General features: G+C 39.0%; 1 protein-coding gene and 1 long non-coding RNA gene across 2 annotated transcripts; both read left to right on the forward strand.

The window, feature by feature from the left end:
• The first annotated feature begins 33 nt into the window (after positions 1–33).
• On the forward strand, positions 34–27,110 carry PSMB7 (proteasome 20S subunit beta 7). The gene is made up of 8 exons (XM_080401441.1): positions 34–173; positions 286–379; positions 697–794; positions 1,105–1,245; positions 2,507–2,622; positions 10,368–10,426; positions 24,754–24,905; positions 26,886–27,110. The coding sequence occupies exons 1-8, from the start codon at positions 112–114 to the stop codon at positions 26,995–26,997; spliced, it is 834 nt and encodes a 277-aa protein (XP_080257567.1). The 5' UTR covers positions 34–111; the 3' UTR covers positions 26,998–27,110.
• Positions 10,433–22,950, forward strand: LOC308069329. The gene is made up of 2 exons (XR_013930346.1): positions 10,433–11,592; positions 12,912–22,950. It is a non-coding gene; the product is annotated as an uncharacterized lncRNA (long non-coding RNA).
• Positions 27,111–27,497: the final 387 nt, after the last annotated feature.

The raw sequence follows: 27,497 nt of genomic DNA on the forward strand, positions 1-27,497 counted from the left end.
GGGTGGGCCCGCAGGCCCCGCCCCCGCCACCCACCCCGCCCCCGTGCGCGCGCCGGCGGCTGACCCGGAAGTGCTCGGCAGCCCCCCCCCGTCCCTCACTGGAACGCCAAAATGGCGGCGGTTTCCGTGCTGCAGGCGCCGAGTGGCGGCTTCAGCTTCGATAACTGCGCTCGGTGAGGCGCGGTGAGGCGCGGGCGGGTCGCTGGGCCCGGGTGGCTGCGGGTCGCAGGGGCCGCGGCTGGGGGGAGCCCTCGGCCCGGCCCCACTTTTTGCCCTGTGTTGCAGGAACAACCTCCTGGAGGCCGAGCTGGGCCAGAAGGGGCTGCGGCTGCCCGCCGCCCGCAAGACCGGCACCACCATCGCCGGCGTCGTCTTCAAGGTGAGGCGGGCGCGGGGTGTGGCCTGCTGGCCGCTGCGAGGTGCTGGGGGGCCGCTCCGGGCCGTGGGCCGCCCCTCCAGGCCGGAGCGGGCCGGGGCGCGGCCGCCAGTCGCCCCCTCGCCAGCCCCGGGGGCAGGCCGCTCGGCCCCGCGGCGGGCCTCGTCGGGAAGCGGCTCCTGGTGGAGGTTCCGCGCTGCTGAGTCATTCCCGGTGGGGCCCCCGCGGGTTGCCCCGGGCCGTACAGCCGGTCTCGCCGTCGATGCCAGAAAGGTCCCCTTTGGAGAGCGAGGCTTTGGGATAATTCTCTCTTTCTGCAGGATGGCATAGTCCTCGGAGCAGATACGAGAGCAACGGAAGGAATGGTTGTTGCCGACAAGAACTGTTCAAAAATACACTTCATTTCCCCTAATATCTAGTAAGTATAAAACCTGTTTTTTGTGTAATGGTATTGGTAATAATATTGAGATTTTTAGCCATGTCCTTTGCTGATGGCAAACACTAAGGTGTACTTGAAAATGATAACTGATTAGCGAGGCTTGGGGATTCTCAGTATTTCATTTACACTTGAACAGGTTATCTTGTTTCATGCTCTGAAAATACTGACAGTATGAGAACGTAATTTCCTCAGTTTTACAATAAGAAAACTTCTAGCAGTTGGATAAAGCAAAGAGTTGTTTCACCTGTACCCCTCACCTTTTCCTAACTTGCTCATAATATGTTTTCAGTTGTTGTGGTGCTGGAACAGCTGCCGATACTGATATGACAACTCAGCTGATTTCTTCCAATCTGGAGCTCCATTCGCTATCTACTGGGCGACTTCCAAGAGTTGTCACAGCTAATCGAATGCTAAAGCAAATGCTTTTCAGGTAGCGGAATGGGTTTCTTGCTTATTAACAATGCTGTTAAAACCACTGTATAGTATTTAAGCTCCTGTGAAGGAGCATCCTTCCTCAGCCTCTTTCACCTTCATAAAAGATTTTGTAATTGTCCTTTGTTCTGTAGGGTTTTGAACTGAGATAGAAGAGAAATCAAATCTGTGGTGGTTTAGAGAATTGACACTGTAGTCGTACTGTGTTGCTGGTGTTTACATGGCAAAAATAGAAGGACAGTAGTTTAATAAACTGTTGGTCACACCAAGGAAAACTGTTGTGTGTCTGGTGACATGGCTGGACCAGTAATAACCTTGTAATGTGTGAACTTCTAAAATAGAGAATTTCATGTGACTTCTAGTAGAATCAGTACCTCAAAATGTATTTTACTTTCAAAATAAAGTATTTAACCATCTGAAGCTCACAGCTTTTAGTATGGAAGTCTGCCATTGGTGTAGTGAGATAAATAAGTAAAATGTTTGGAAGTTGTACAGCAGTTATCCTAAAACTTCATCTCATCGCTTGACAGATTGCAAACAGGCAGTGCAGTTGAACTTCCTACCTGGCAGCATGATGTAGAACGTGCCCTTACATTAGGGGCCTACTCTCCAAACCTTTTAAGTATTCCAGTGCTGTTTAGTGCTGTCTCTTACAGAAGTAAAAAATTCTGTTGAAATAGAAGGAAAGAATTATGTAAATGTATTAAAGGTAGTGATTGGTCAAACTATTGGAAAGTCTTCGGGAAGGTGCAATAAAGCAATGAAAAGAAAATGTTTTGTGCAACCAATTGACTGAGATAAATGATGACAGTTCAGCTTGGTTGCTTAATGCTGTATTGCTAAGCAGTTAGCCTGTTCTTAGGTGTGTTGAAAGCAGTAAACTAAGAAGTTAAAAGCAGCCAAGAACATCTTGTGGGGGAAATGAAGGAATATATTTTCTTTAAAATATCTGAATAAAAACATAATTGCAGATACAGGAATTTAATTTAAGGCTTGAAAACTAACCCAGGTTCTCTCCCTGTTAGCACAAATATATCATCCAGCCTGCTTGCTTGTTCTGCTTGAGACTGAAATACACCATATTTTAGTAAGTTTCTTTTAATTAAAACTGCTGCTCACAAATAGTAAAAGCAGTCTTTTCTGTTACAGAGGTGCACCTGGTATAGTCATGGAAAAATTCTCAAATTCATAAGTTGTGTTAAAAAGAATCACAACTTTATTGTGGACTTTCAGATTTGCATCTAAACGTTTGCTCCTAGGTATCAAGGCTACATTGGTGCTGCCCTGGTGTTAGGGGGAGTAGATGTCACAGGACCTCACCTTTACAGCATATATCCCCATGGATCAACTGACAAATTGCCCTATGTTACCATGGGTAAGTGATACTCCCTCAGTATTATAACATAGCTGCCTGGTAAAAAGGGTAAACACTTCAAATTATTATTTAAAGTGTTTTTATTTAAATTCTGTTGTTTGCTGGGAGCTATACAGACCTCAGACTTCAAATACAAAGTTGTACTTGTATTTCTAAGGCAGATGAACTGTTCTGTTTATTTTCTACCACTTTAAAAACATGGGCTATATACTATTTAAATCTAAACTGCCAAAAAACTGGTGTTAGGAGAGTTGCTGTGTGCATTCCCGAGCATACCTTAAAGCAAGAGAACTTTGTGTGGAGGGGAAAAAAAAATCCTTAAAAACTTGATTTGCAGACAGTCCTAACTCATGGTTCATTTGAAGTCTCACTTGGGGAATTGCATGCTGCCTGAAGCTTTTCTGTAGTTCCATTAGGAATCAAAATGTGCTTTACTTCTGCTTTGGGAGTGGTGTATTTCTGTGTTTCTTGCTAAGCAGCAGTTACATTTTACTCAAGAAGTTACTTCATTGTAGTGAAGCAACACCTGGTTTACTTGCTACATATAACAATTAGTTTTAACTACTGTGTGGGGCTTCTTAATAAAGAAGTTGAGTTCTGTCTATTGCTGGGGTCAACTTGACAATAGTAACCCACCATCAGATTATTAAGTGTTGGTACCCCAGCTCTTCTCTCCGTGTAACGCTTTCTGTAATGGCAGTAATTTGAGCTGTAGCTGTATACAGTTGTGTGTATGTCTCATTCAGTTTCAGATTGGGGATTGTGATAATATTCAAAGCTGAAACCACAGATTTGTGCATGCTTCTTTAGCAGTATGTACACCACCCTCAAGATCAATTACAAAAGCAATGTTCAGGATATATTGTAAAATACAACCTTGACAAATATATTCTTAATTTGCTGTTGTGTTTTTTTTTTTTTTAACTATAAAGAAGAATGTGGAAATAAGTACATGGAAACAAGTACTTTGTGGTAGCAGAATACAAATTATAGGTAGCTTTTGTGGAACGTCTTTGTCTCACTCAAAAAGCAGAAATGCTGCTCCGTTACTTCACAGTTCTAAAGAAGGAGATGAACAATACCTACAGAAGAGAATTAAACTTTTGAACTCCTCAGTGCTGCTTTGCAGTAGCAGTAATTTCAAGTTGTGAAGTGGCTCTTGAGCGTATACCCTTCTGCTTGTGATCTTGCTAAACAACCCAATTAGAGGCCTCTTAGTATATTCAGGAAGACACTGTATTAAAGAATACAAAATCTTCATCTCTAATATTGATTTGTGAATTTAACTTGTCATTCTTCTCATGTCTTCTAACTATTCTCTGTTCGTGTCCCCTAGATAAAATTGTTTCTTTAGATGTCTTGTTCTGTTTCTTAATTATTGAGGGATGCTTGGAGAGTCCCTTATGGTGTAAGAATCCTGAAATAATAAGCCACAGTAAGCTTTGTGATTTGCAGGAGAGTCTTAGTGATCACCATCATCCTTGTATTTTTTTTGAGAAGGCAAATAACACATGCATTGTTGAAGGGAAGGACACACACATCTTGAAATATTACAGAACTTGCCTGGTCTTTGGCAAAGGGAGTATTTTTCAATAGTAGTGTCAGCTTGTTTGATTAGTTCTGAAGTCTTGTGATTTATAGGCAATAACCTGGGAATAAAGGGTAAAAAATGGTGAGAGGTATCACTGAGACACTGGTAAGAGATTAAACTAGTACCTTCTGATCTAATAATATTCTTGTGCAGTTTCATCTGTGGCTTTTAAGGTTAATGCCCTACTGAGAATGTCTGGAAAAAGTAAAATTCCAAACATAACAAGGGTCCCAATCATTTTTGCTCTCTGATCACTCAGAAGACACTATCATTTCAGACTTGTGTTTTATTTTGCAGACTTGGATGACTTTAAATGAAAGCTTTGTTTTGGTAGAGCTATGGAAGTCTAATGTGGAGCCCAAATATATCAGAGAAGAAAATTGATCTGAAAATGAAGTGTGTCAGATTAGTAAATCAGATTGAGCCTATGTCTGATGGAGTTAAGTCTGTGATAGGAAAATATAACTTTCAGTTAGTATTTTTCTGTTCATGGTTGGCATCTCTAAATAAATCAGCTGGTTACTGTAGTTTTGGAAATGTTAAAGTTTTTTTCTTCTGGATCTTTGCACTACAAAAACAGTGCAGCTGTTAAACAGAATTATCTGGTCGACTGTATAATGAAAACTGTGATTAACTTGCAGAAATTCTGCAGAGGTGGTATGGGACCAATAGATGGTGCCAGTACCTTAGGAACTGGCAGATCACTTGGCAAATAAAATCAGTGTAAGTCATGTGATGTCATTGTTCAGCCTTTGATTTAAGAATTGGGCATTTACTTTTTTTTATATAATTGCCTTATACCTGATACTGTATAGTAAACTGTAAAACTAAACTGACTCTATACTAATAGCTGCTAGTGGTTGATAGCCTGAATAAAGTCACATGGTTTCCATACGTGCATGGTTACTTCCCTGCCTATGTTTTAAAAGCTTTAAAATGCAGCATTTCTGAAAATCCTGGCTGCTCCCCCTTCCCTCCTCAAAAACAACATAATAGCAGAGTAAGTTCAAACAAGTAGGAAGTAGAGTATCAGTGGACTAAATTCATTGTAGCATAAACTTAGTTTGCTTTCCACTGTACCAGGTCTGTGTCTGGTGATTGCATGTTACTTCTGGCCATGCTGTCAAACAGAGCCCTTCTTGGCATAAATGTCCTTTACATCTCAACACCTGGTACACTGATACTTTCTCTGGTGACTAGGATATGTTTTAGTAAAAAATTAGCTTATGGATATAATGAAAGATAGAGCTGAGACAGGAGGAAAAGTGTCAAATGTCAAATCCAGAGGTAGTAGTATTTTGATCTTATTTAGACTAGGCTAATGTTTATTTATTCCAGATGTTCTAAGGGCAGTTTATTAACTCAAGGTAGGTATTTTGGGCCAGTGAATTTATAGAAATTCAGTATTAAATAGGAAAGGTGGGCGAGGCATTGGGGTTTTGTGTGTTTTAATGCATTGGAGAGTGATGTCCTCCCTTGCAAGGGAGATTTAAAAGATACTCAGTGCTTACTCAGGAGTGAAAACATCAAATTAAACTGTTTATGCTGACAAAGGACAAAATTGGTTTTCAGCAAACGATGCAAGATAGTCTGATTGCTTGGCTTGTCTAGGAAAGCTTCTGGCCAAGACTTATAATGAAATGCATGCATAAAATTAAAGCACTTGAAGTCTGTAGTTCAGCTTTCGGAAACAGTAAGTATGTTCCAGTAGTCTCTGGTGGCTAAAGCTAATCCCTTGGTACCAGTGTTGCTTCATATTCATAAATCAGCTCTTCATGCATTGGCAATGTTGTCCTGCAGAGCAAGCACTACCACTGCTGAGACTCAGCCCCTCAGCCAGGAACCAGGTTGAAAAATGATCCCGATCGATGGGGCTGTGGAGATCACCGAATTTTTACCTAGAATGAACAGCAAATTGAATAACAATGAGTGTGTGTGAATAAATGCCCTGTCAGGGAGCCCTGACAGTGATGGATTAGGAAGTGCTAAATGTTACTCTCTCAAGGCTCTGTACATCCTCTAGTGTGGCAGGCTGAGGTAGCAAACAGGTCCTTGGGTGATGAAAATGGACTGTGCTTAGCAATAAGTTGTCTTCAATGAATGTTCTGCTAAAAAGATCCAGTTCATCTGTTTTGGAAAAGCTACTGCAGCTGCAAAACATGGTGGATACTATTGTTGCCTGGGTTGTTTTGCTATGTATCAATAACTGTCTTTCACTTTAAATCAATACTGAAGTGGTACAACTGCTTGAGTAACAACCAGATGGGATTTTTAACTCACAGTTGAGTCCAGAATTTTTTTAATAACAGCTGTGGAAACTTATGAAATGACTAATGTTTCTTAAAGAAGAAAATAAAAATCTCTTACAGTGTCATAACTTGGTTCATGCTCATTATCAGACTGAAAAGCATTTGTCTCAGAGTAGATCTTTGAATCTCAGTTTCTTTAGGTTTTTATAACTTGTTTGGTAATCAGTATATTTATGTAATTAGATGCTCGATTAATATTTTCTGAATATTTGTTTCTGAAGTGTAGCTTACTGAAAACATATGCAGAATAAGTTCTTTGGAATTGGTATGGCATCTCTATCTTGATGATCGTGTTTGTTGAAGTGTAATCGTTCATAGCAGTTAGTGGCTTTAAAAAAATGTAGGCAAAAGGGTTTTGTTCCTGTATGTTGTATAATACAAATACATGACGACTTTAACAATTACACTTTAATTGTTATTATTGCTCATACACAGAACAGTTGTAAACTTCCAACATGTGAAAAAAAAAAAAAAAGTACAGCAAAGAAAATTTTCCTATTTCTGCATTGGTTGTGTGTTGATAAGATTTCAAACTGAAGTTACCTAAGGTAAATAACTGGTTTGGTATTACTTTGAATCTGAGCTTAGTTAAAGAAACTAATGACCCATCATCTCACAGCTTTCCTGAATGTTCTAATAGATCTGAGGTTGAACTGCTGCATCTCAGCAATGTTGAATTCCTAACTGGTAGTGACTTAAATCAGTTAGTGCATGTATGAGGTGGGAACATCTATCTCTATTTAATAGATGGTGTTTTGCAATGTTTGGATTTTATCTTTCTCCAGACGTTATGTTTGGGAATTGTTAAGACTTGTTTCTACATAAAGGCAAAGCATGCTTGTTAAAAATGAATTATTGGTGGGCACTGAATACATGGACAAGAGAACAGCTGTTTCCCCACGTACAAACAAGTTCTCCATAGACCCTTAATATCTAAGTTTTCTGTACTTTCATAGGTACTGCAATAAGAAAACCATGCTTCCAATGTTTACTTAAGTTCATAGATTTTATTGCCAGCTCTCCTGTTACAATGCATAGCTTTCACAAGTCAGTTGGACTCCTTGGAACATTGTGGAGTTGTTTGGATTGTATATGGAATTTGACAAGTACAGGGAAGTTGGTGTAATTGGATAGTGAAGTTTGCAGCTAAGCTCACAAGCAACTGTTTACTGCATTTTTCTGCATTTCTGCGTGAACAGTCAAGTGATGAGGTTTCAGTCCACCAGCAATGGAAATAGGGGGATTGAGGGAGGTTTTGTAGTTAATGTGCTGCAGGTGAATATATACACATCAATAGTATTTTTAAAAACAGTTCATATTGCTGTTGTCAAACAGCAAATTATTTGTTTTGATGGAGAAACTCAGAAGTATACATATATTTGTCTTTTTAAAAGCATGACATTTACATCTGGTGCTAGTAAGAGTAAAGAATTTTCATTGTGCTATTTAAGATTACAAATCTGTTCTTTCAGAGAATGGTTAGCTATGCTGTGAGATTCTTGCTAAGGCACTTTCTTAAAAATGCAAGCTTATAAAGTTTATGTTTAGGATTTATAAGCAGTAGAGTATAAAACAAATGAGTTTATTCAGCTTTTCTAGCTTTACTTCCTGTTCTCTTAGAACCTCCTTGGGACCTTGGTTTTCAGATGTAAATGTCTGCATGTAGGTTTAATTAAGACTTTCAACAACTCTTTGAAAACTTACATTATAGGACTGTCTGCGTGTATTTATTTAAAGGTGACATTAGGTTTGGCATTTATTTGCTCTTGATAACATAGTGAGGTAAATAATTGAAATTCTTTATGTATAAAAAGATTTAATGTAATGTAACATAAAGTTGGTTCCCCCTCCTTAAGTCTGCTGAGTTCTTGCTCATAGGATCTTTGGGAATTTTCTTTTAAAAAGGAGCTGGAAGAGTAAATCCAGTCTGAGCCATGTATAAAATTGATCAATAATGTAAATATTGCAGTATTTTTATTTGTCAGTAGAAGTTTTAAGAAATTAAGACCACTTCTTCTTAGCTCAGTAGCTGATGCAGTATTTTCTGTCAGATACTGCCTTTTATACCTTCATTCCTGCACATTTTTCAGTCTCTATATTCTATTATTTTCAAAGGACCCTTATCCAAGGGTAAGATTGTTTTCTAGGTTTGAGGCTTCCCATTCTGCGTATGGCAGGGGCTTTCATTTGAGCGCAGCTTACTGTGGTCTTCGTTTGAGACAGTATCTCCGATATTCCCCCCCGCTAGAAACATTCCTGTGTCATTCCACAGGAATAATTATTTTATGGTTCAAGTCCTGTATTTGTTTTGCAACACACCTTATTTTGACCTTGTTTGAAGGATCGGTATTTATGACTTGTTCTGTGATATCAGCTGTTTGTATCAGCAGTTCATTTCTGCTATTAGTTGCTTAAAAATCTTCCTTTTTTCCAGTTTCAGCTTTTAAAAAAATGGAGTCATGTATTGCTCCAAGGTGTAAATGAATAGTCATTGCCTGTAATACAAGTACATGCTTAGAGTGTCCTACTGCTTTTAGATGTGATGTATTTGGTACTGTAAAGGTAATGATCCTCAACCACAGCAATATTCTGTAACAGGAATATCTGTCATATTCATTGGGATTACCATGTTCATTGATTTGTGTCTGTAAATCTGCTGTTTCTACCCTTTAAATTTGATCTATAATTGGACCTCCTTAAATGGTTCAGATAAGGTAGTCTGTATTTTCTCAACAGTGTCACTGTCAGCTTCTCCTTTTTCATTATACATTCAGCAGACTTGATAAAATCAGCAGGACACCTCATTTGAAACTGTTTAATCGCTGCCTTTTTCTTTCACTAAACCATTGAGGTGGTCAAGCGATATACACAAATCATTTTAAATAGAAAATATGGCTTTCTCTGTGACCCAGCTAAACAGATAGCAGTATGCAAAACAAGTTAAAAAGTAATAAATGCCAAAAAATCTTCTAATTGGAGTAAAAAATTGCAGGTAACTTTATTCACTCCCCAAAAGTAGTGCTCTCTGAAATATGGTTAGGGCCACAGACAGACAAGATATCTTCCTGAAGACTCACTGTTTCTGAACAAAGCAAGTTTACAGTTTCAAATGGTATTGTACTGCTTTTTGCATTATTTTATGGAAAACACATTTATAACAGCTGCAGTTACAGTGCTTGGGGTAGAGATGGCTTCTGTTCCATTACTGCACTTGCACTGCATCCTTTAAGAGAAGTAACATTAAACTCATGTTTTCATATCTGTCATTTCGTCTGTTCAGCTGTTATTGTTCAGTGTAAAAATAATGGCATTAAGTAAATGCATAATAAACTGTTTAAAAGTAGATATGAGAAATAACCTGATGGCAGCAGCCAGCTACCCTATTACCATTGCTAGTTTACTCATCCCCATGTGTAAAGGTGACTGTGCCAGGGCAGCTCGTTAAAGCAATCTATTCATTCCGAGTGTCTTGGTATTAAGTGACATACCCTCTAATGTGGCCAGGCACAAAAGTGGGACAGGAGAAATGGAGGAGTAGGAATTACAAACTGTGGCATTCAGTTAGCTCTCTTTTTTAAACCTCATTTTCATATCTTAGTGTTCAAAATAGTAAAAAGAAAAAGGCTGTCAGAATGCGGACCATGACAAGTCTGTGTACGCTAGCTGTAAGTTTAGGATTAAATTAGGTGCTGGACTTAAAGAGGGTAGACGCTTTAGAGTGTGTAATAAGCTAAGGTAGACTTCAGTCTGGTTTCTGCTGCTGATACATTTTTTTTTCTTTTTTTTAATAAAAAACTATATCTAAATACACTGCTTAAATAAGTGTCCTAATTTTGTTACTATAGGTTCTGGATCATTAGCGGCTATGGCAGTATTTGAAGATAAATACAAACCGGACATGGAGGTAAGAAACTTTTTTTTTTGTTAAACCTCAGTGTTTCTTCCCTCAGTCCTCCTCATCCTTATGATTATAAGAATTTAAAAGGTTTGAAGCTTTAAAAAAGTTAAATCTGCTTTAGTTCCCTGCATTTAAAAGGTACTAATGTCAGCTTACCGCAAAGCTGTAGAAATTGATGGGTAAATAAATTTAAAGGAATGTAGCTTCTTGCAAATTTATATATGGAAAAACTTGAGTGATTTGAATATAGGTGAAAACTAAAAACATACAGCTTACTGATTATAGCTGACTCCAAGAATTTAACAGCTCTTGCGTAGTCAATATTGCTGTTTTTCTGGCAGTAGTCAGTCCTTCCCTCTCAGTCTTGAAAAGAGAATGCATGATTGTAAAATAAAAAATGTTCAAGTAGTATATGAAACCAATTAGATTTCTGGTTGATTGGGTACGTTCAGAACTAGTAATTGCACTTTTTAATACCTACTTAAAGACTGATTATCAGATTTATAAGGTTGTGGGTTGTTTGTGTTCTGCTGATGATCTTGATAAAAAATTGGAAAACATTGGTTTGTTCATTATAGAGAATCATTCAGGAGAGCTAAAAGCCGGAGTGTCATGATTAAGATCAGAACAAGCTATTCTGTTACGAATGTATGCAGTACATTATTTTTGTATTATCTGTGGTATTTCCTTACGCTTAGTTACACCACGTTCAGTGCCTGCTAAACTAAACCAGTGAAAAATCCACTTTTCTGCAGACAGACTATTGATGAAAATAAACCCAAAACAATTAAAGGGCGTTCTGTAAGTGTATTTTGTAAAATGCCTCGGTAATGTCAAGCCCTCTTTTAAACCACATTAATCTCTTGACTTTCTGTGAATGCTCCGTCTCATTCCAATTTGTTAATAATTTCACAGTAAAGAAAAAAATGAGAATTGAACACAAATGAAAATTTAACTCATTAAAAATGACTTGTAACACTAACAGTTGCAACCATTTCAGTGTAAAATGCAGGTATGACAAATCTTAGAGCTGTTCAGTATCGAATAATGTGGAAAAGGAAACAGTTGATTTATTTCAGAAAAGGTCTTCAGATGTTCCTCATCTTTGTCATGCAGCTGCTGTGGATCACTTCCTCCCCTTCAAATGCACTGTATTTTCAGGTGAAGGTCCTGTAAGTCCACTGAGGTACTCTCTAAAGTTGATAAATCAAACTTAAAATTTGTTGTCCTACCTCGTTACATCTCCTGAAGAAACTTGACATATAATAACAATTAACTTAAAACAAACAACTAAAAACCTCCACAACACCCAAAAGTAAACCAAAAAACTCCATCCCCCAAACAAACTTGTTTCTGGGAAGTTTTCTGTTAAACTGCTTAAGAGTTAATATTAAGCAGTTTTCTAAATATTCCTGCAACTGGTTCCTGTCAGATATATATGAAATAGTTGCAGGTGTGCAGAATTACAAAAATGGAGATAAGATTAGGATTCCTGTGTTGCTGCAGTATTTTGGGCAGTAGCTGAAGTTACTGGACTTCTGGCCTCTAGTGTATTTATAAATGCTATTGGAAATACTGGTATATTTTTAATGGGCGCTTAATTTTTTTCGGTAAGTAGCATTATGCTAGATGACTGGTAGGAAGAACCCCTAGATAGAGGTGGACTACCTTTTTATTTTTCCTTCCCCTCATGCCACTGTAAGAATGACAGTGTCTCTCTTTTTCCATCCTCTTGTGTGACAGTGCGCTTGGCATGTGTGCTATTCATACTGAAAATATGAACTACAAATCCTTGGAATCAACAGCTACAGCATAATAGTCCACTTTCAAAGATACAAATGTCAAAGAGCTGTGCTATGAAACTAAAAATTTCACCTTATGCTCAGCTAGTTTTCAAGCTTATATTTTAAGTCATTCTTTGTGTAAGAGCAACCAAAGATTGGTAAATCTCCATCTTTTCCTATTTAGAAAGGTCATCCTAATTAAATTGTCTTCATACACAACCATAAATGGCATCAGATAGTCACTGTTATAACAAGCATGTAGCAATGCAGCCTACCCATTTGTTGAAATAGATACTTGGATCTTTGAGACTTGCAGGCACCTTAACCCTTCCTTTGTTTCTACTAGATATTCAGTAATCGTATTAACTAAACCAGCCGAAGTCTCGGGTGATAGAGCTGAACCCTACTCTTAACACTTCTTCATATTCTGTTATGGCTGCCAGCTGAAAATATTTACCTTTAAAGGCAGTTGTTTGTTTTTTTCCATTAAAGTAATGAAATAGCAAACAACACTTCTATTGAAATTAAAATGTAATAAATCTGAAGTATGCTATATATATTTTTACATAAAACTTGCTGTGAAATGGCAATAATGATAAACTTAAAATTCCTGGAGATTAATTTAATAAAATGGGTAGAGGATTAATATTTTTCTGTCAAGATCAATGCTGCTTTCTTTTGCACTAATTGTCAGAATATCTTGCTAGGGCTACTGGAGGGTAGTGGTGTGCTTCAAGACCATCACATCACAGAAAAATGATTCAAAGGCAAACTGTCCTGCACCCTCTGGTATCGACTTGCAAATTAGCATCTGGAATGTAATTAAACAAGCTTAATGAAAGTAACAGCTGAATACTACTGGAAAAGACAATCAGCTTTTTTGCCTCTGATATATATTCTGTACTATTGAAGCTGATCACCAAACGCATCGTGTGAGCACAGCTAAAAAAAATTAGCATTTATTTGAAGAATAGGAACTGTTTTTCATTCTGTTATGCTTTTGGCATGCACTGGTGTCCCATGAGAGCCATGCCACAGCAGATAGTGCACAATATTTATAAATCCATGACAGGCAATAATAGCAACTTGAAAAATTCTTTTGCTAGAATTTCAAGTTGAGAGCTGCCAAAAGCTGAGAGGATCAAATCTGCAGTGGCAGCTGCTGTGCCCTACAGTTAGAATTGTAGACTTTGAAGATGCTCAACTTAAAAAAATAAAAAATAAAAAAAAAATTAAAAAAATAAAAAAGAAGACTGCAGGCTTAGCCAATTTTTGCAGGTTTCTAGAGCCTTGGCTCTCTGCCTTTTGAAGATGAGTTGCTGAAGCTTCTACCACTGCCTGAGGCATGCTAACACCAGCAGGATGTGTTTTTTTTCCATAGACTTAGTGTGTCTTCAGATTTAAGTAGCACATGCTTTATCAATGCCAACTGTGATGGTCCTTTCCCTGGTTTCAATGCTGGGAGATGATCTTTACCCAACATCCTTCAGAGAAACTGTGAAGATAGATGGTGACGTACACAAGTGCCACTTCTGCAGTCTGATTTATGGAGGCATGTTTCATTATGAAGCAAGTGCTGGCCTCTAGAGGAACCATTATAGATTGCTGAAGATGTGAACACTTTCAGCCCTGAAGGCCTGTAGATGCTTCAAAAAATGTAATGCCAAGCTCCTAACTACCGTGGAACAATATTAATCTGTCATGCGGGCAGCTATAGATCTAGTTTAAAAAACGTAAGTGGAAGAACAGCACATCTAATAGAGTGTTTTGAGCTTAGATCTTTCATTGCAGCCAATTTTTCTTTCGGTAGTGTTTCAATAGAGTAGCCACATGGTTTTTAAGCCTTACAGCCAGATTTTGCAAATGCATTCGTGCCTTCTGGTGTTAAACAATAGTAAAGAAATACTCCGAGTCAGTGGATATGGAAACCATCATGATCTGGGGAAAAAAATGTCTACACTATTAAATGCTAGACTTCTGGGTTATCTGAACTGTGGTTGTTGAATTCCTAGGGATGCGTGTGTGGGGTATTACCTATTTTATGCTAGTATTTGAGTTCTGTTTGAAAAGTAGAAGCTTTTTGTAGAATTACTTGATGTACAGTGAGTCTATGTTCTAGCCTTCTGACAAGAGCGTCATCTTTAAGTAAGGAAACAGGCTGCTTGTAACTTCATTTCTCTTTGGTATTTCACCAAAATGGCCAGGTTTAATCAGAAGAGGATCCAAAAGGAAGAGAATTGGTAAAAGGCACAAAAAGCAGAACTATTGTGGGGAAAGGGAAGTAAATCTTTGTGTGGTGAGTTCAGGGACATGGAGGAGGTGGGGAAAAAATGGAATGAGGTAGTCTGGCACATATTTAAGAATTATTTCTAAAATAGGTCACTCTGAAAATGTGAGATTATATTTGCAGTCATTTATTATAACATTTTTAAAGTGTGGTGGAAAGTCAAGTGATTCTGAATGAGACCAAAAATACCCTGGAGGAGTAAGAAGAGATTAAAAATAAGAGAGGGCTGTTCTGACTATATTCCACTTGGAGTGTAGGCACTTAGCCTCCTGCAGCAGCTGTGCTGTCTGAAACAGCATCTTGCTGTCCTGCCAGAGATTTGCACTCCTTCACCTGTTGGCCAGGTTTGCTTTTGTGATCATTCTGCAGTGATTACTTTTGCCAACTTGTTTGGTTTTGACAAACACGGGTTAGGGAGCAATCTTACGAGCAGTTCAGCTGGCAGATTTGGGTAGTCCTCTGTAAAAGGAGAAATGATGGGCAGACAGGAGGAGTCAGAGGTAGTGACCTTTTTCAGTTAATAGTTGCAGCTGTCAGATTAGGTGTGTTCACAAAGAAATTGTAGGAAGGAAGAGGACTGGAAGTTGCAAAATGTGTTGACTCGGGCTCTTCTGGCCCCCAGTTGTTTCTGGTTTTGCCACTGATTTTTGAGGTACTTTTGATAGCCCCAGAGTGAAGTGGCTGAGGCATAAAGAATGCATTCAGCTAGATGCTCAATATATGCTGATGATCTTTGCTGTGTCAAAGTAAAAAGTAGTCTAAATGCAACTTTCACTCTGAACCTCTTATTTCAGTAAAAAAAAAATACGTCAGGCATAGTACAAAATGTTATGAAAACATGTCACTTTCTCCCATATTTAAACAGCTGACATACAGATCATTCAAATGTTTCTGTGCTCGTATTTCCTACTGTCCCTCAATATGGTGGGTATTATTTTTGTTTATTAACTACTGACAATAATACTAAGCTATTTTTGGAAACTGTCAAAACTCTGTAATCTTCAACAATAGTTGTCTCATCAGTCTTATTTAGCCTGCATCTGTGTGATTCAAGGCTCAAGAGCAATGACAAGCTGCATATGAATTCTGTATTCATTAGTGATGGTGATCAAAATGCCTGTGTCCCTGCCATAGGGCTCAGGTGTGGAAGTCTGCAGGCTAATCCCACCAGCTGACATTCAGAGGTTTAATGACTCCATAGGAAGGTGACCACTTGCTGGGAGGTTTGTCGGCTGAACTCAGACAGCAGACAATAGAGATCAAGCCAGACTATCAGAGTTAAGCAGGAGAGCCTGCCTGAGATACTTGAACCCCTGTTGGTGTCAAACACAGAGATTAAGTAAATGGGGGGAAGTGGTGGTGGTGGTGGGGGAGTCTGAGGCCGTGAACAAAAATAAGTACTTTGTATTTGTGCTCTGTGTATCTGTTTATTTCATTACCCAGTGACAATAACTGAGACTGCTAGTGGCATATCTTCACTGCCTTTTCTGACAGAGCTCGTGGCAATACAGATTTCATGCTTTCCTTACATACCTGTGTTATTGTCTCCTTCAGAGACATGAATTTCCATGGGTAAATGTCAGGTTAGTGCATACAGTCATCCAGAAAATAAAGGCTTATCATGCTGTTTCTTATTTTTAGATTAGATTAAAATTATTCTATGGTAACCTGCTTGACACATTGGACAGTTAGTATGGTTCTCATCTTCTTTCACAGGATTGTGCCTTGGATTGATTTCCTTTGCGGAACCAACGTTAAACAGGAAATATGAGGCTGATTTAAAATGTGCTACCTAGATGTGCTCTGGAATGGCTAGGATTACTGGAGAAGTGTTTTGAGGTGTGCTTTCTGAATATATCAAAGCACAATTTCTGTGCAGAAATCAGGTGGGAAACTGCTGACAATACCAGTCTGGGTTAGCAGTGATACCCAGTAGCACCTTCCACTTTTCTGTTTACAGACTATATCGATGGAAATAAATTTTACCTTAGTTTAAATTGGGCCTTGCTGCATGACAAAGAGCCACAATTTCTTCACCTTTATGAAAGTAACACTTAAACTTTGTATGTAATAATGTAGACAAGCTAGTCAGAAGCAGAGCTCCATGTTAAGAGATCATTTCATTGCACAGGGTAGATGTAGGACAGGTAATTATTTTTGATGCATTTCTCAGGAGCAGGTGTTCCAGTTTAAATTGTTTCAGTTTGTATATCTCCCATAACTGCAGAACACAGGCAAAACATACTGGAAAATATTTCACGTGGCATGAAGCCTGAGTGCCCCTCCTGTGGCGAGGGCTGTGGAGGCAGAGCGCAGTTTCTGTCTGAGCAGGGAAGAGTGAATGGGAAGGAGGCAGAGGGTGGGAGTCACTGGGGCTGTCAGGGGAGACTCTCTCCCAGCCAGTAAGCGTTATGGAGCGTTTTGGTGTATTAGGAAGGAAAAATTACCAGAGGGCCCAAGACTTCTTGTTCCAAATAAAATGCTGGCCTTCGTTCCCTTCCTCTTTTTTTGGTTTTGTTTTGGTTTTGGTTGTAGTTTTGTTTTCCCCAGAGGTAAAGTAGTAGTTGTATGAATGGAGATTTGCTTTACTTGAAGCCAGATGTGTTATTGCTGAATAATAATTTTTTGATACTATATGGTTATTACTATTTGATAGTAATAATATATACTAATTTTAGCTGTAATCTTTTGCATGGTGTACATATCTGGCTACTTTCTGGTAGCTGAAGTTCAGTATGTTACTGTGCAGTAATGCAGCTGCACAGAAAACTGAGGATACTGTGTTGTTAGAGTGGAACTTGCAGCCTGGCAGGATTTACAGCTCTGTTCCTGTTGAGCAAGTTTTTGTGTTGAGAATCTGTTCCCTAAAAAACTATGAAGTTCACTCAGACATAAGTAGTAGTGGATTAAATGAATTCCCTTATTTGTTCTTCGTTCAGAGCATAGGAATAGTATTAAAAGAAATCCCTTAGTTGTGAGAGAAGCTTGTATAATTTAATTCTATACCACTGGAAATATGTAGTGTACTAATCTTCGTGTAAGGAATGATATATAGGAACTAATGTTATTGAACAGTAGTTCCGAATCATGTAAGTTTCCTGCCTTGGCAGGTAATTTGGCATAAATTGTTAATGTAAATCCAGGTTAGTGGGGAAGACATTATTTTACTAAAAAAGATAAACTGCTGATTAATTCAGTATAGAACTCAATTACAAATTGAAAGTGTCTCTGCGGGATGCCAGTACCCTAAAGACAGCAGATGTTGAATTGATACTCCAGCATATTTCACACTGGTATGAAATATTAACATGGTTTATTATACTTGTGTGGTGTACAATATCAGAAAGGGGGAGGTGGTGATGAGTCTGGGCTTGCAGGCGTCTACCATTGGAACATGAAAAAACTGTAACCGCTGAGACTATTAATTAGGGACTAAGGTGCATTTTATTTGAAAAGTTCTTTGTAGAAAACAGTTAGAAAAATAAACACTTACTAACATGTTATTCACAACAAAACTGACATCAAATGCAGTAGGGAATCACCTGATCTATGAATCTGTGATCTGTTAATGAATGAATATAGGTGCATTTGTGAAAAAACTCAGGTTGCTGAGTTTTGACAAGACTGCTAGGTCAGTACTATGCTCTGATTTTTTTTGTGTGTGTAATTTCCTGCCCGTGCCGTATTTGTTTGTACTGAAGATTTCTACTTCCTAAACAAAACGATTTTTTCTGTATTTTTGTATGTGAAGTAGGCAGCACGTTAATTAAACCTGATGTGTTCGTAATCCAGGGATTTAAGCAGGTTGGGTTTTTATCTTTTAATGTACTGTATTGGTGATGGTGGCGCAGACAGGCGCTGTGGACTTGAGTTTGAGAAAGCGCCCAGGGAGGAGTGGAGGGGTAGTACAGTGGTGCAAGGAAATACAGCATGTATGTAACTCACTGTCCTCTGCTTTTTTTCCCCTCTTTCTTTTAAACAGAAGTTCAGCTTTCTAACTTGCAGAGAAGTTAGAATTTAGATAAACTTACTTGAAGTTACCATTCCAAACAGAATGCATGTTCCACAGTGTTTGAACAGGATGCATTCTGGAGAGAAAATTCTAATTGTATTTAATAGTGAGTCCTTGATACTGTTTGTTGTGCAAATACTAAGTCATTCACTTGCCTTCTTGCAAGTGAATGAAAGTAATGTTTCAGGATTTGGAGCATTTCAGTTTCTTGTTAACAAGGTTGTGGAAACAGAACTGGAAAATAACATGATACACATTACCTTGATTTAAAGTAACTTAGCTATATAACACGCAGAGTAATAGAGTTATCATTTCACACACACACCCCCTTTTGCTTTAGAAACTACTAAATTTCTGTTTATCTTAGTCTTTAACAGCTGTTAAGTAAAACTAAGTACATTTGTATGTAATATTTGAAGGTATATATTTATCTAGATTTAAGTTTTTTCTTTAGAGCCTACATGATTCCAAAATACCGTACAGTTGAAATTCAGTAGAACGGAGGCAATGCCATCTTTATACCTATACAGGGCACAGTTTTAGTCCCAGGTATCTGTAGATATCTTAATTTTTCCATCATGTGCTGGGAATTTTCTGGTAACTTCTGCCCATTCTTCTTTACGCACAAACTGGTGTTTGTTCCCAGGACCCATTTTTGTGTTTTACAGCTCCCTGTCTCACAGATGCTGCTGATCTTACACATTCTGATTTTCATAACCCCTTTGCCTTTGGTGTGATCGTTGCTTTAATTCTCTCTACTTGCAACTTCTATCTTGTAAATGTTTCTTTGTGCTGTGGTCATTTGGCATGTCAGTTTAATCCTGTTTTCTCTGATTTGGAATCCTGTCCTACATATTCATCACACGTAGCCTGTTTTGCATTGTTTGGACTGTTAAATCTCAGCATTCCGCCTCTAACTTCCTTTGTGACTTTTTAGAGCAGAAACAAAAGATGGTGGAGGAAGAAGGCTGAGGGGGGGAGCTAGAAAAGGCTGACTACTTTTAAATTTCATTCACCTGATCCAAAATGAGAGGAAAGCAAACTATTTTGATTTGATTGTAGCATAGGTCTATTTAAAAAAATAAATAAATTGGGAAACAAGGTATGTCATTCATCTGCTTATGAGGTACTACTTGAAATGCATACTTTTTTTGTTTGTTTGTTTTGTTGTTGAAGACTTGTTAAACCTGAGTGGTTTAAATTACATGTGCCAGCCCCTTTCCAGCTTCAAAAGATAGCCAAAACAAATTCATTCTCACTAATGGAGTCTTTCAACCTCCCGTTACACGAAAAATGCAAAGTACTTTGCTGCTTCTCAGTTTCGTTATCTCTTTGGAGTTAGCCAGCAGATTTTAGCATTGCTTCCAGTTACATATTGATCTCTACCGCAGCTTCTCCCTACAGGCAGACTTACATATCCTCTCACATGTTGTAGTCTGCCGATTACTCTTCCAAAGTCTAATTATGCTTCTGTAGGTGCTTATGTCCTTCAAGAGGTATCGCTTTCCTAGCCCCAAATTCCCAACACTCCTTTATAGATTTATTTTTTATTATCGTTGTCTTTCCTGCAGCTTCTGATGTCCCCCCCCCCCCTTCTGTTTCCATGTGGGTCTTGTGGATTCCCACTTTAAGTAGGATCAACTTCTTACACTATATAATATTAACAAATTTCATTCTGGTGTAAGAGACAGTTGTGATAAGCGTTATAATTTTTTTTATTTTTACAAAAAATGTTACTGTCATTCTGTAGTAATACTCGTTGTGCATGATATTTCAAATTCTTGATAAGACTTGCTATTAGACAACTGCAGTATGAATCACGTATCTAACAGCACACTGCTGACCTGTAGAAGGTATTAGTTTCACTTCAGTAAGAATTTAAGGAGAAAAAAAAATCCTCTCTACAGTTTTTTAATCTGGAAAAGGCATCTCCTGTTTAACTTGCTTGTGAAGTTACAAAATGTGGAGGAAATAATACTCGCAAAGCTGTTCCAGCTGCTTCCTTTACTGCCGGAGGCATAATGATAAACTTGTTTAAAAGCTATTAGTAAAGAGAGTATTAATATGATGTAGAAATACCCACATCTTCTGTGGGTAAAGTCTCTTTTCTTTTTTCCTTCAGTAGCATTTGAAATCTGGAAATCGCTTAAGTGAGAAGAGAAACTTGTTTCAAGTCATATACAAGAATAATGTGTAAAAGTTCCTTATTGGTGCTGTTTGGGACTTGCAGCATAGCAGCTGTAGAGAGGTAATCTATCAGTTCTTGAGTGTCTACAAAATGCAACTCTCCAGATAACAGGTTTAAAGTAAAGATTTAATACAGGCTCTATCTACTATGATGTTGCAGTGACAGTTTAAAACTCATTCTCTAAATCTCAGCAGACTTTATAGCCAGCAGTGGGCCCATATAAAGCTTAATGGCATTACAACACATAAATCATCTTTTAAAGATGCTACCAGTAGCGCCAATATTAAATGCAGACAATTGTCTGTGTTATAAATAATTTATCAAACACCATTTCAGATTAGCCTTCCATGCTGAGTTATTTATTTTAGCCTTTACTGTACTATTCCTAAGACACATTTTGAAAGATCCATTACTGGTCACTTTAATGAACTTGGGGGTCTGTGTTTTCCCCCCTCAAGCACCACAGTACATCTGTGGTGACCATTACACGGCTGATCTGGACCTCTTTGCGCCTTTTACAAGTGCTGCCCATTTGTCATGTAGTGGTAAATGGAGTTGCACATTGGAGTCCTGGGACACATTGTGTGATGTGGTGATGGAGACAAACAGATAGCTCTATAAAGTGCTGCTTGTCACAACTGACTCGCATTGCAGTACATCACTCTCGCTGTAATCTCATTTAAGAAGCAGCGTGGACCCGAGAGAATGATATTCCCAGTTAGCTTGGTCTTTGCAACCATAAAGTAGGAAGTGCTCCTTTTATATACTCTGAACTTTTAGGGTTTTTTAAGATTAATTATTACAGCGACTCATTCGTGCCCCTGCATGTAAGACTGTGTCAGCACTTTCCATGCTAACCCCCGACTGTAAAATAGGCCTTGCTAGAACTTTGAGTGCAGGATTTCCATCAAGGAATGTTCTGGGTTTTGGTGGTTTTGTTTATCTTTTTTGTGGCTATTCTGGTTCTGTTCCTAAATTATGAAAAGAGGAGTAAACAGCCCTGAAACAGCGTTTTCTACAATTAAAATTATTCCAGGTTCATGAGCTAGGCTGCACTATATCAGATGAAAGAGCTGAGATTGCATTTGGGACTTCCTCAGTGTGGGGGATGCCTTGGTGCAGTTACAGCTGAGCTCTACTGGCTGTACTGGGTATTTTTAGAACTATTTTGGTAACAGTGGGCTGATAGAGTACATCTTAAAAAGTAAATGAAATTTAGTGAGAGGACTTTGGAATATATGCAGTGTTGTCTAAAAAAGATTAAAGGCAGAGTGAAACAAGCCCCTACTAATCTGCTTTAGTTTTCCTAAGCTGCGGTGCTTGTCTTATATTAACACTTACATAATAGCTTAACATTATTCTGGTTTTGCTAACAATTTTTAAAACATCTACACATACTTTGTTTTGGTTTAGTATACTCACTTTCACTATAGTAGTAAAATACCTCTAGCATGCAACAAATCAGTGAAAGCAGTCTTCTGTCAGCAGAAAGAGGAAATACTTGCTTATCAGAGTTTTATTACCAAAAACACTGAAGCAAGATACAGGAATTATTTTTACAGCATGGCTGTTTTATAGTCAGCTTGGTAGAAAGTGTAATTCATACTATTTTTTTAAAAAGAGTAATACTAATAAAAGTGGGAGTGAAATAAGAATTTATGCTATAGTTTACTGAAGAAAATGCCCCCCTCCTGGTCAATACCTTAATTAAGCTGTTAGAACAGGAATACTGTTATTAACAAGCTCTTTTATAGAGGGCCATTGGAGAATGTGGAGTATGCACAGGGAGCAGACGTGATTGTAGCCGAGCTAATTTGGGCTCCTCTTCAGCTGCACTGGTACGTTGGGGCTTGTGCAGCTGCTGTCTGAATCAGACGTTCTAGGAGCGGGCTGTGGGTCTCAGCATCATTATTTTCATGTGGCAGGATACTGGCAGGGACGCCAAGGCCTTTAAAACGAAGCAGATTTTAAAAAGCTTCATTGATCAAAATCAGCATTGAATATTTGCTCTTTGCTTCGTGGTGTCTAGTGGCGGAAGATTACTCAAAGGTGTGAGGTATCAGCAAAGCAATGACAAGCGATCATGGTAAACTTAACACGCAGTTACGATCGTGTTGGGCGAGCTGAGCTGAGCTGCAACTGCTGTGAATTACTTGAGGCTAAACCAGAGTCCACATTTCTGTGTTCGTAGATATGTTTGTCTTAATTCTTTCTTTACTGGAACAGGCGTGCTGTAGTCGTCATTTTCAAGTTTGTTTGTTTGTTTGAGAAAAATAAGGGGTCTTACATGCTCTGGTATGTACTGAAAGGCTACTGAAAAGATTGAAGTGGGTGTGTGTGTCTGTGGACACAGTCTGTTGTCCTTGTGTTCGGATGCTTTTGCCAGATGACTGAGCGTTAGTGCTCGCTCTGCACAGGCTCCAGTGGAGCTGAGGGTGCAGGACCCGTCCTCGCTGCTTTTCTCTCTTAGCAGGTAATACGGTGCCACGGGAAGGGGTGTAGGACGGGGGCTCGCCCCCACCGCTGAACTTGGAGGGCTTGGTCAAGCAGTAGCGTCGCTTCTGTCGCAAGGACAGGCGCACGTAGGTACTGGGAACAGAAGCCTGTACCTTGTTGTTACAGTATTTAAAATGATACACCCAGAAAGTTGTTTGGCAATATTTCTTCATGCTCAGCATCTTCAATTACAGTGCAAAACTAAGGAATGACTGGCTCTATCAGATGATTTCTAATAGCGCTGAATCTGATCGGTTATTTTTCAGCGAGCTGCCTTTGAAATAAAAATAAGCCCTGCTGGGATCTGTAGAGGGAGCCAGTGCAGCTGTAATGCTGCCTCTTTGGCAAAGGCCACCGGGCGTAGCAAAACCTGTATTTCAGATGCTGTCACATCAATACCATTCATGCATTTTATTGGGGGAGGATGAAGATTATTATTATGGAGCTGTTGTAATATTTTAATGGAGAGCCTGATGAATTTGAAAAGTTTCACTGTAGAAGACTCATCTGAATGTTACTTGTGTTTGTGTTAACGCAGATAATTGCGCTCAGTTTCAGCCTGTGTAGCTTCTAGTAAATGTCTCTCAGCTCCATGCCACGTGCATATTTTAGCAGCTGTGTGTTTGCCCTTTGAAAAGAAGGTAGATACACAAAACCTGCAAGAAAGCAAACATGAGAACTCTTGCAGGATTAATATATGGTTTCAGAAGCAATAAAAATAGTGAGCTTTATTTTCTGTTCCAGTTTTCTGTTCTGGTTTTGTTGCAAATATTCCACTAGTTGTACAAAGTCATTTAGAAATACACGCTTCTGAAATATATACAGTATGCATTAAATGAACCTTATTAAATATATATTTTGCTTTAGTTACAATTCTGAAGTGTAAGAAGCTGTAGCAAATTTTTTCAAATTTCTTCACTTAAATGGAGAGAACTTCACTACAAATTGCAGTATCTTGACACAGGTACCTAGTTTGACCAGTGTTTTCAGCAGGTTTCTTCAAATTCTCTGCACTTGTGTTCAGGACAGGAATTAAAAATACTAGCCAGTTCAGTTCAGTACAGTGCAAGGCTGCTTTGCAACACTATTAAGATGAGCTGAATAAATTTTGCAACCAAGCTATGTTACAAAATGATAGAAATAATTTTGGTACTACCGAGGATGATTAAATAGTTCCTGTCTAGGGAAGACTTGTTAACTGGACTAGTATGAATCTTTAATTTGTATGCAGCTGTTACACAGAGGGCACTATAGGGAACTTGTAATGTACATGTTGTAAAATTTATTTTCTCCATTCATTAAGACAGAAATCTTAATTTTGCTTCCTTGTCTGTCTTTACCAAGTCTGACCTGTCCTGGGGTGGTGGATCATGAACAGGACAAAAGGCTGGCCCTGTAGGTAGCCCCACGGTTACTGCTCTGCAGTACTTTGGTGATTAAAAAGGTGCTGGTATCTCGTGCATTATTCTGAGAGCTCACAGCTTCCACAGCTTCCACTGTCACATGGGCAAACATCTCTGTGAAATGCCAGTGCTCGTGCAGTGACAGCTTTTCTGACTTTTCCAGGAAGAGGAAGCCAAACAGCTTGTGAGAGATGCCATTGCAGCCGGCATATACAATGATCTGGGCTCTGGCAGCAACATAGATATCTGCGTTATAAGCAAGAACAAGTTGGATTTTCTCCGTCCATATGATGTGGCCAACAAAAAGGGGGAAAGGTTGGTATTCCTGAAGCTGTGCATTATCTGTTCTTTTTCCAGCAGTTCCTCTTTTCTGTAATACTGAATGTTGTCAGAGTAATCTCTAGATCTGTATGTGAATTTCAACTAAACAAAACACACCTGATGGCTGTACCTGCAGCTAAATAGAGGCTGCTGGTGGCAGGTACAGATGCATGAAGGAAACAGACAAGAGTTCTCACCTGCCACAACTTCACTGCACCAGGAGGCTGCTCTTGAGTTTCCAGCAGTTTGAGGAAGTAACAGTTTTACATTTGTGACTGAGCAGTATTTGGATTCTAGGTAGCAACATCATCTTTTTTGCTGTGTTCTTGCTGAAATGTGTGGTGTCAGAAGGACCAGTGGCCCCACTCTACCCTCTGCTGTCCTGCCCAGTCTTAGCGTGGGGATTTGAAAAAGCAGCACTGGGCAGCACAACCTGGCAGTCGGTATGAAGTTGCTGCAGAACAAAACCAAAACCCAAGAGAAAACTCAAACCCCAGCCTGTGACTACCAGGTTGTGGTTTATTCTGTGTCTGGAGAGACTTCCAGCCAGCAGCTGGAAAACATGCCCTGTGCAAGATTTTTAAGACTGTTTTTTAAGACATTGGTTTGATCACTACAGTTTCCCCACAATTGTCCAGGAATATGCTATGATGTGTTGAAAGGACAGTTTACGGTTAATAGCTAAATACAGCAGTCATGAGATTTGTTTTTTTAGTTGGACTAAAGTCCCATTTCATGTATAAACAAACTACCAAAAATGCTTGTAAGCATTCATGCTTTCCTAATCGAAGTCCTCTCTCAACCATTTCCATTTTGAAGAAACTTCTGGGTTTTTTTTCTGTGGCTCTTTTATTTGGCAAGTCATAGCAAAAAGATTTCTGTACAGCCCCCCTGTTTTAGCATTCTCAGGGTTCATTTCCTTAAAGCACACGGAAGGGTTGCACAGCATGTGAGACTACTGCAAATCCTTCACAAAGGTGCTGTTATTCTGGCGCTAGTTTCCTTAAGGCAGTAATTGCGAAACTTTTACATTTTCTGTCATGAACAGTCTGCTACGGAACACTTTGGGAACCAGGTATATCATTTGTGTATCATGGGATCTTGTCAGACTGAACGTTCAGGTTACGGTGCTGAAGAAATTCTAAAGTGAGCAAAACTTGAGCATTAGCAGAGCTATGTTGCTTGGTGGACATCACCTTATCAGTGAAATCACAGCCCCCCACGCAGCTAAAAGATTTTGCAATGTGTGCTTTTATGGTACCTGTAGAAGTTGTGCAACTTCTCAATCCACTGCCAAAACAGTAGAGTTTAAAGGAATCGCTTTCCCCTTCTTTTTAAGGCAGATGCCACAAAGGATCACACAGCTGCAGGTTAAGGGTCCTTTGGATTCCTTGCTGTACAGCTCTGTGAGCACAATGCTTCCTTCTGAGTGGAGATGTCTATAGCGGGGCAGTTAGGAGAGAGTTCTTATTACACATTTTAAGTGAGATTTTGGGTTCTACTCCATAAATGGGTGAAAAGGGTGACAACTTACTCAGATGCAGTTAAGAAGCGTGGCTTGATTACAGGCTGCGTTCAGTGTTAGCTAACTGCGGCACAGACACCCAAAGCTAATACATTGATAGAATTATTCTAGAGTTGAAAAAAAATAAATAGCTTGTTCTTTGAGTGAAGGTACACAGCTAGGACATCCTATGCTATAGTGAGATCCTGCTTATTTCTATAAAGTAGCCTTTCCAGTTACTTGGCAATTTATTTTTTTAACCACTGTGTGTTTCCTAAAAGAGCTGGTTTGTCTGAAGCTTCATCAGTGATTGCAGTAAGTTTGGGTTTTGCAGTAAGGGTAGTTCCTTTACTTACTGTGGATTTTTATAGGAAACTTCTAGAGAAAGCTGATGAGGTTTAAAATTTTAAATGAGTTTTCCTGCATAGTGCCATCTTCCAGTGCTTAATTTTCACCTATTTCTTTAACAGGTATGGTAGATACAAGTGTGAAAAAGGAACTACTGCTGTTCTCACAGAGAATGTAGCGCTCCTGGAACTTGAGGTGGTGGATGAAACTGTACAAACGATGGACACTTCGTGAGCCATCACGTGCAGCCCTTCCGCATCACTGGAGACCAGCGCGAGTTGTGTAGAAGCCTCCCCGCACCAAGAGAAACACACGGCTGATTCAGAATAAAGAGGGTTCTGACCATTCTCCTCATTAGTGTTTTTATGTGGCGCTGATTGCTGCTGCTGCCTTTCCCTTCTTACACTGTTGAAAATGTTTTGCTTGCTGCAGTGGTTTTGCACGTCTTACCCCCTCTCTTCAGTGCTGTGGAAATTAGTTACTTAACCCTAAAAGATCTGTATTAGCATGAGAAAGAGAGCCAGGCTCCTGGAGCAGGTACCATGCACCACACTGTTGTTGGGGAAGAAAACCCACAAAAGTACAAGAGCTGGTTTTTTACGTCACTCTAGGAACAACGCTGCAAAGGTAAAACTACTCCCCATAAGCCCAGTTTGGCAAGTTTCAGTTTACCGTTGATGGACGGGTTTTTTGATGGATACATACCACAGTGAGAAGTGGTATGAAAACAGTGC

Source organism: Falco punctatus, assembly GCF_963210335.1.
Source record: "Falco punctatus genome assembly, chromosome: 9".
In the NCBI taxonomy this organism is placed as follows: Eukaryota; Metazoa; Chordata; class Aves; order Falconiformes; family Falconidae; genus Falco; species Falco punctatus.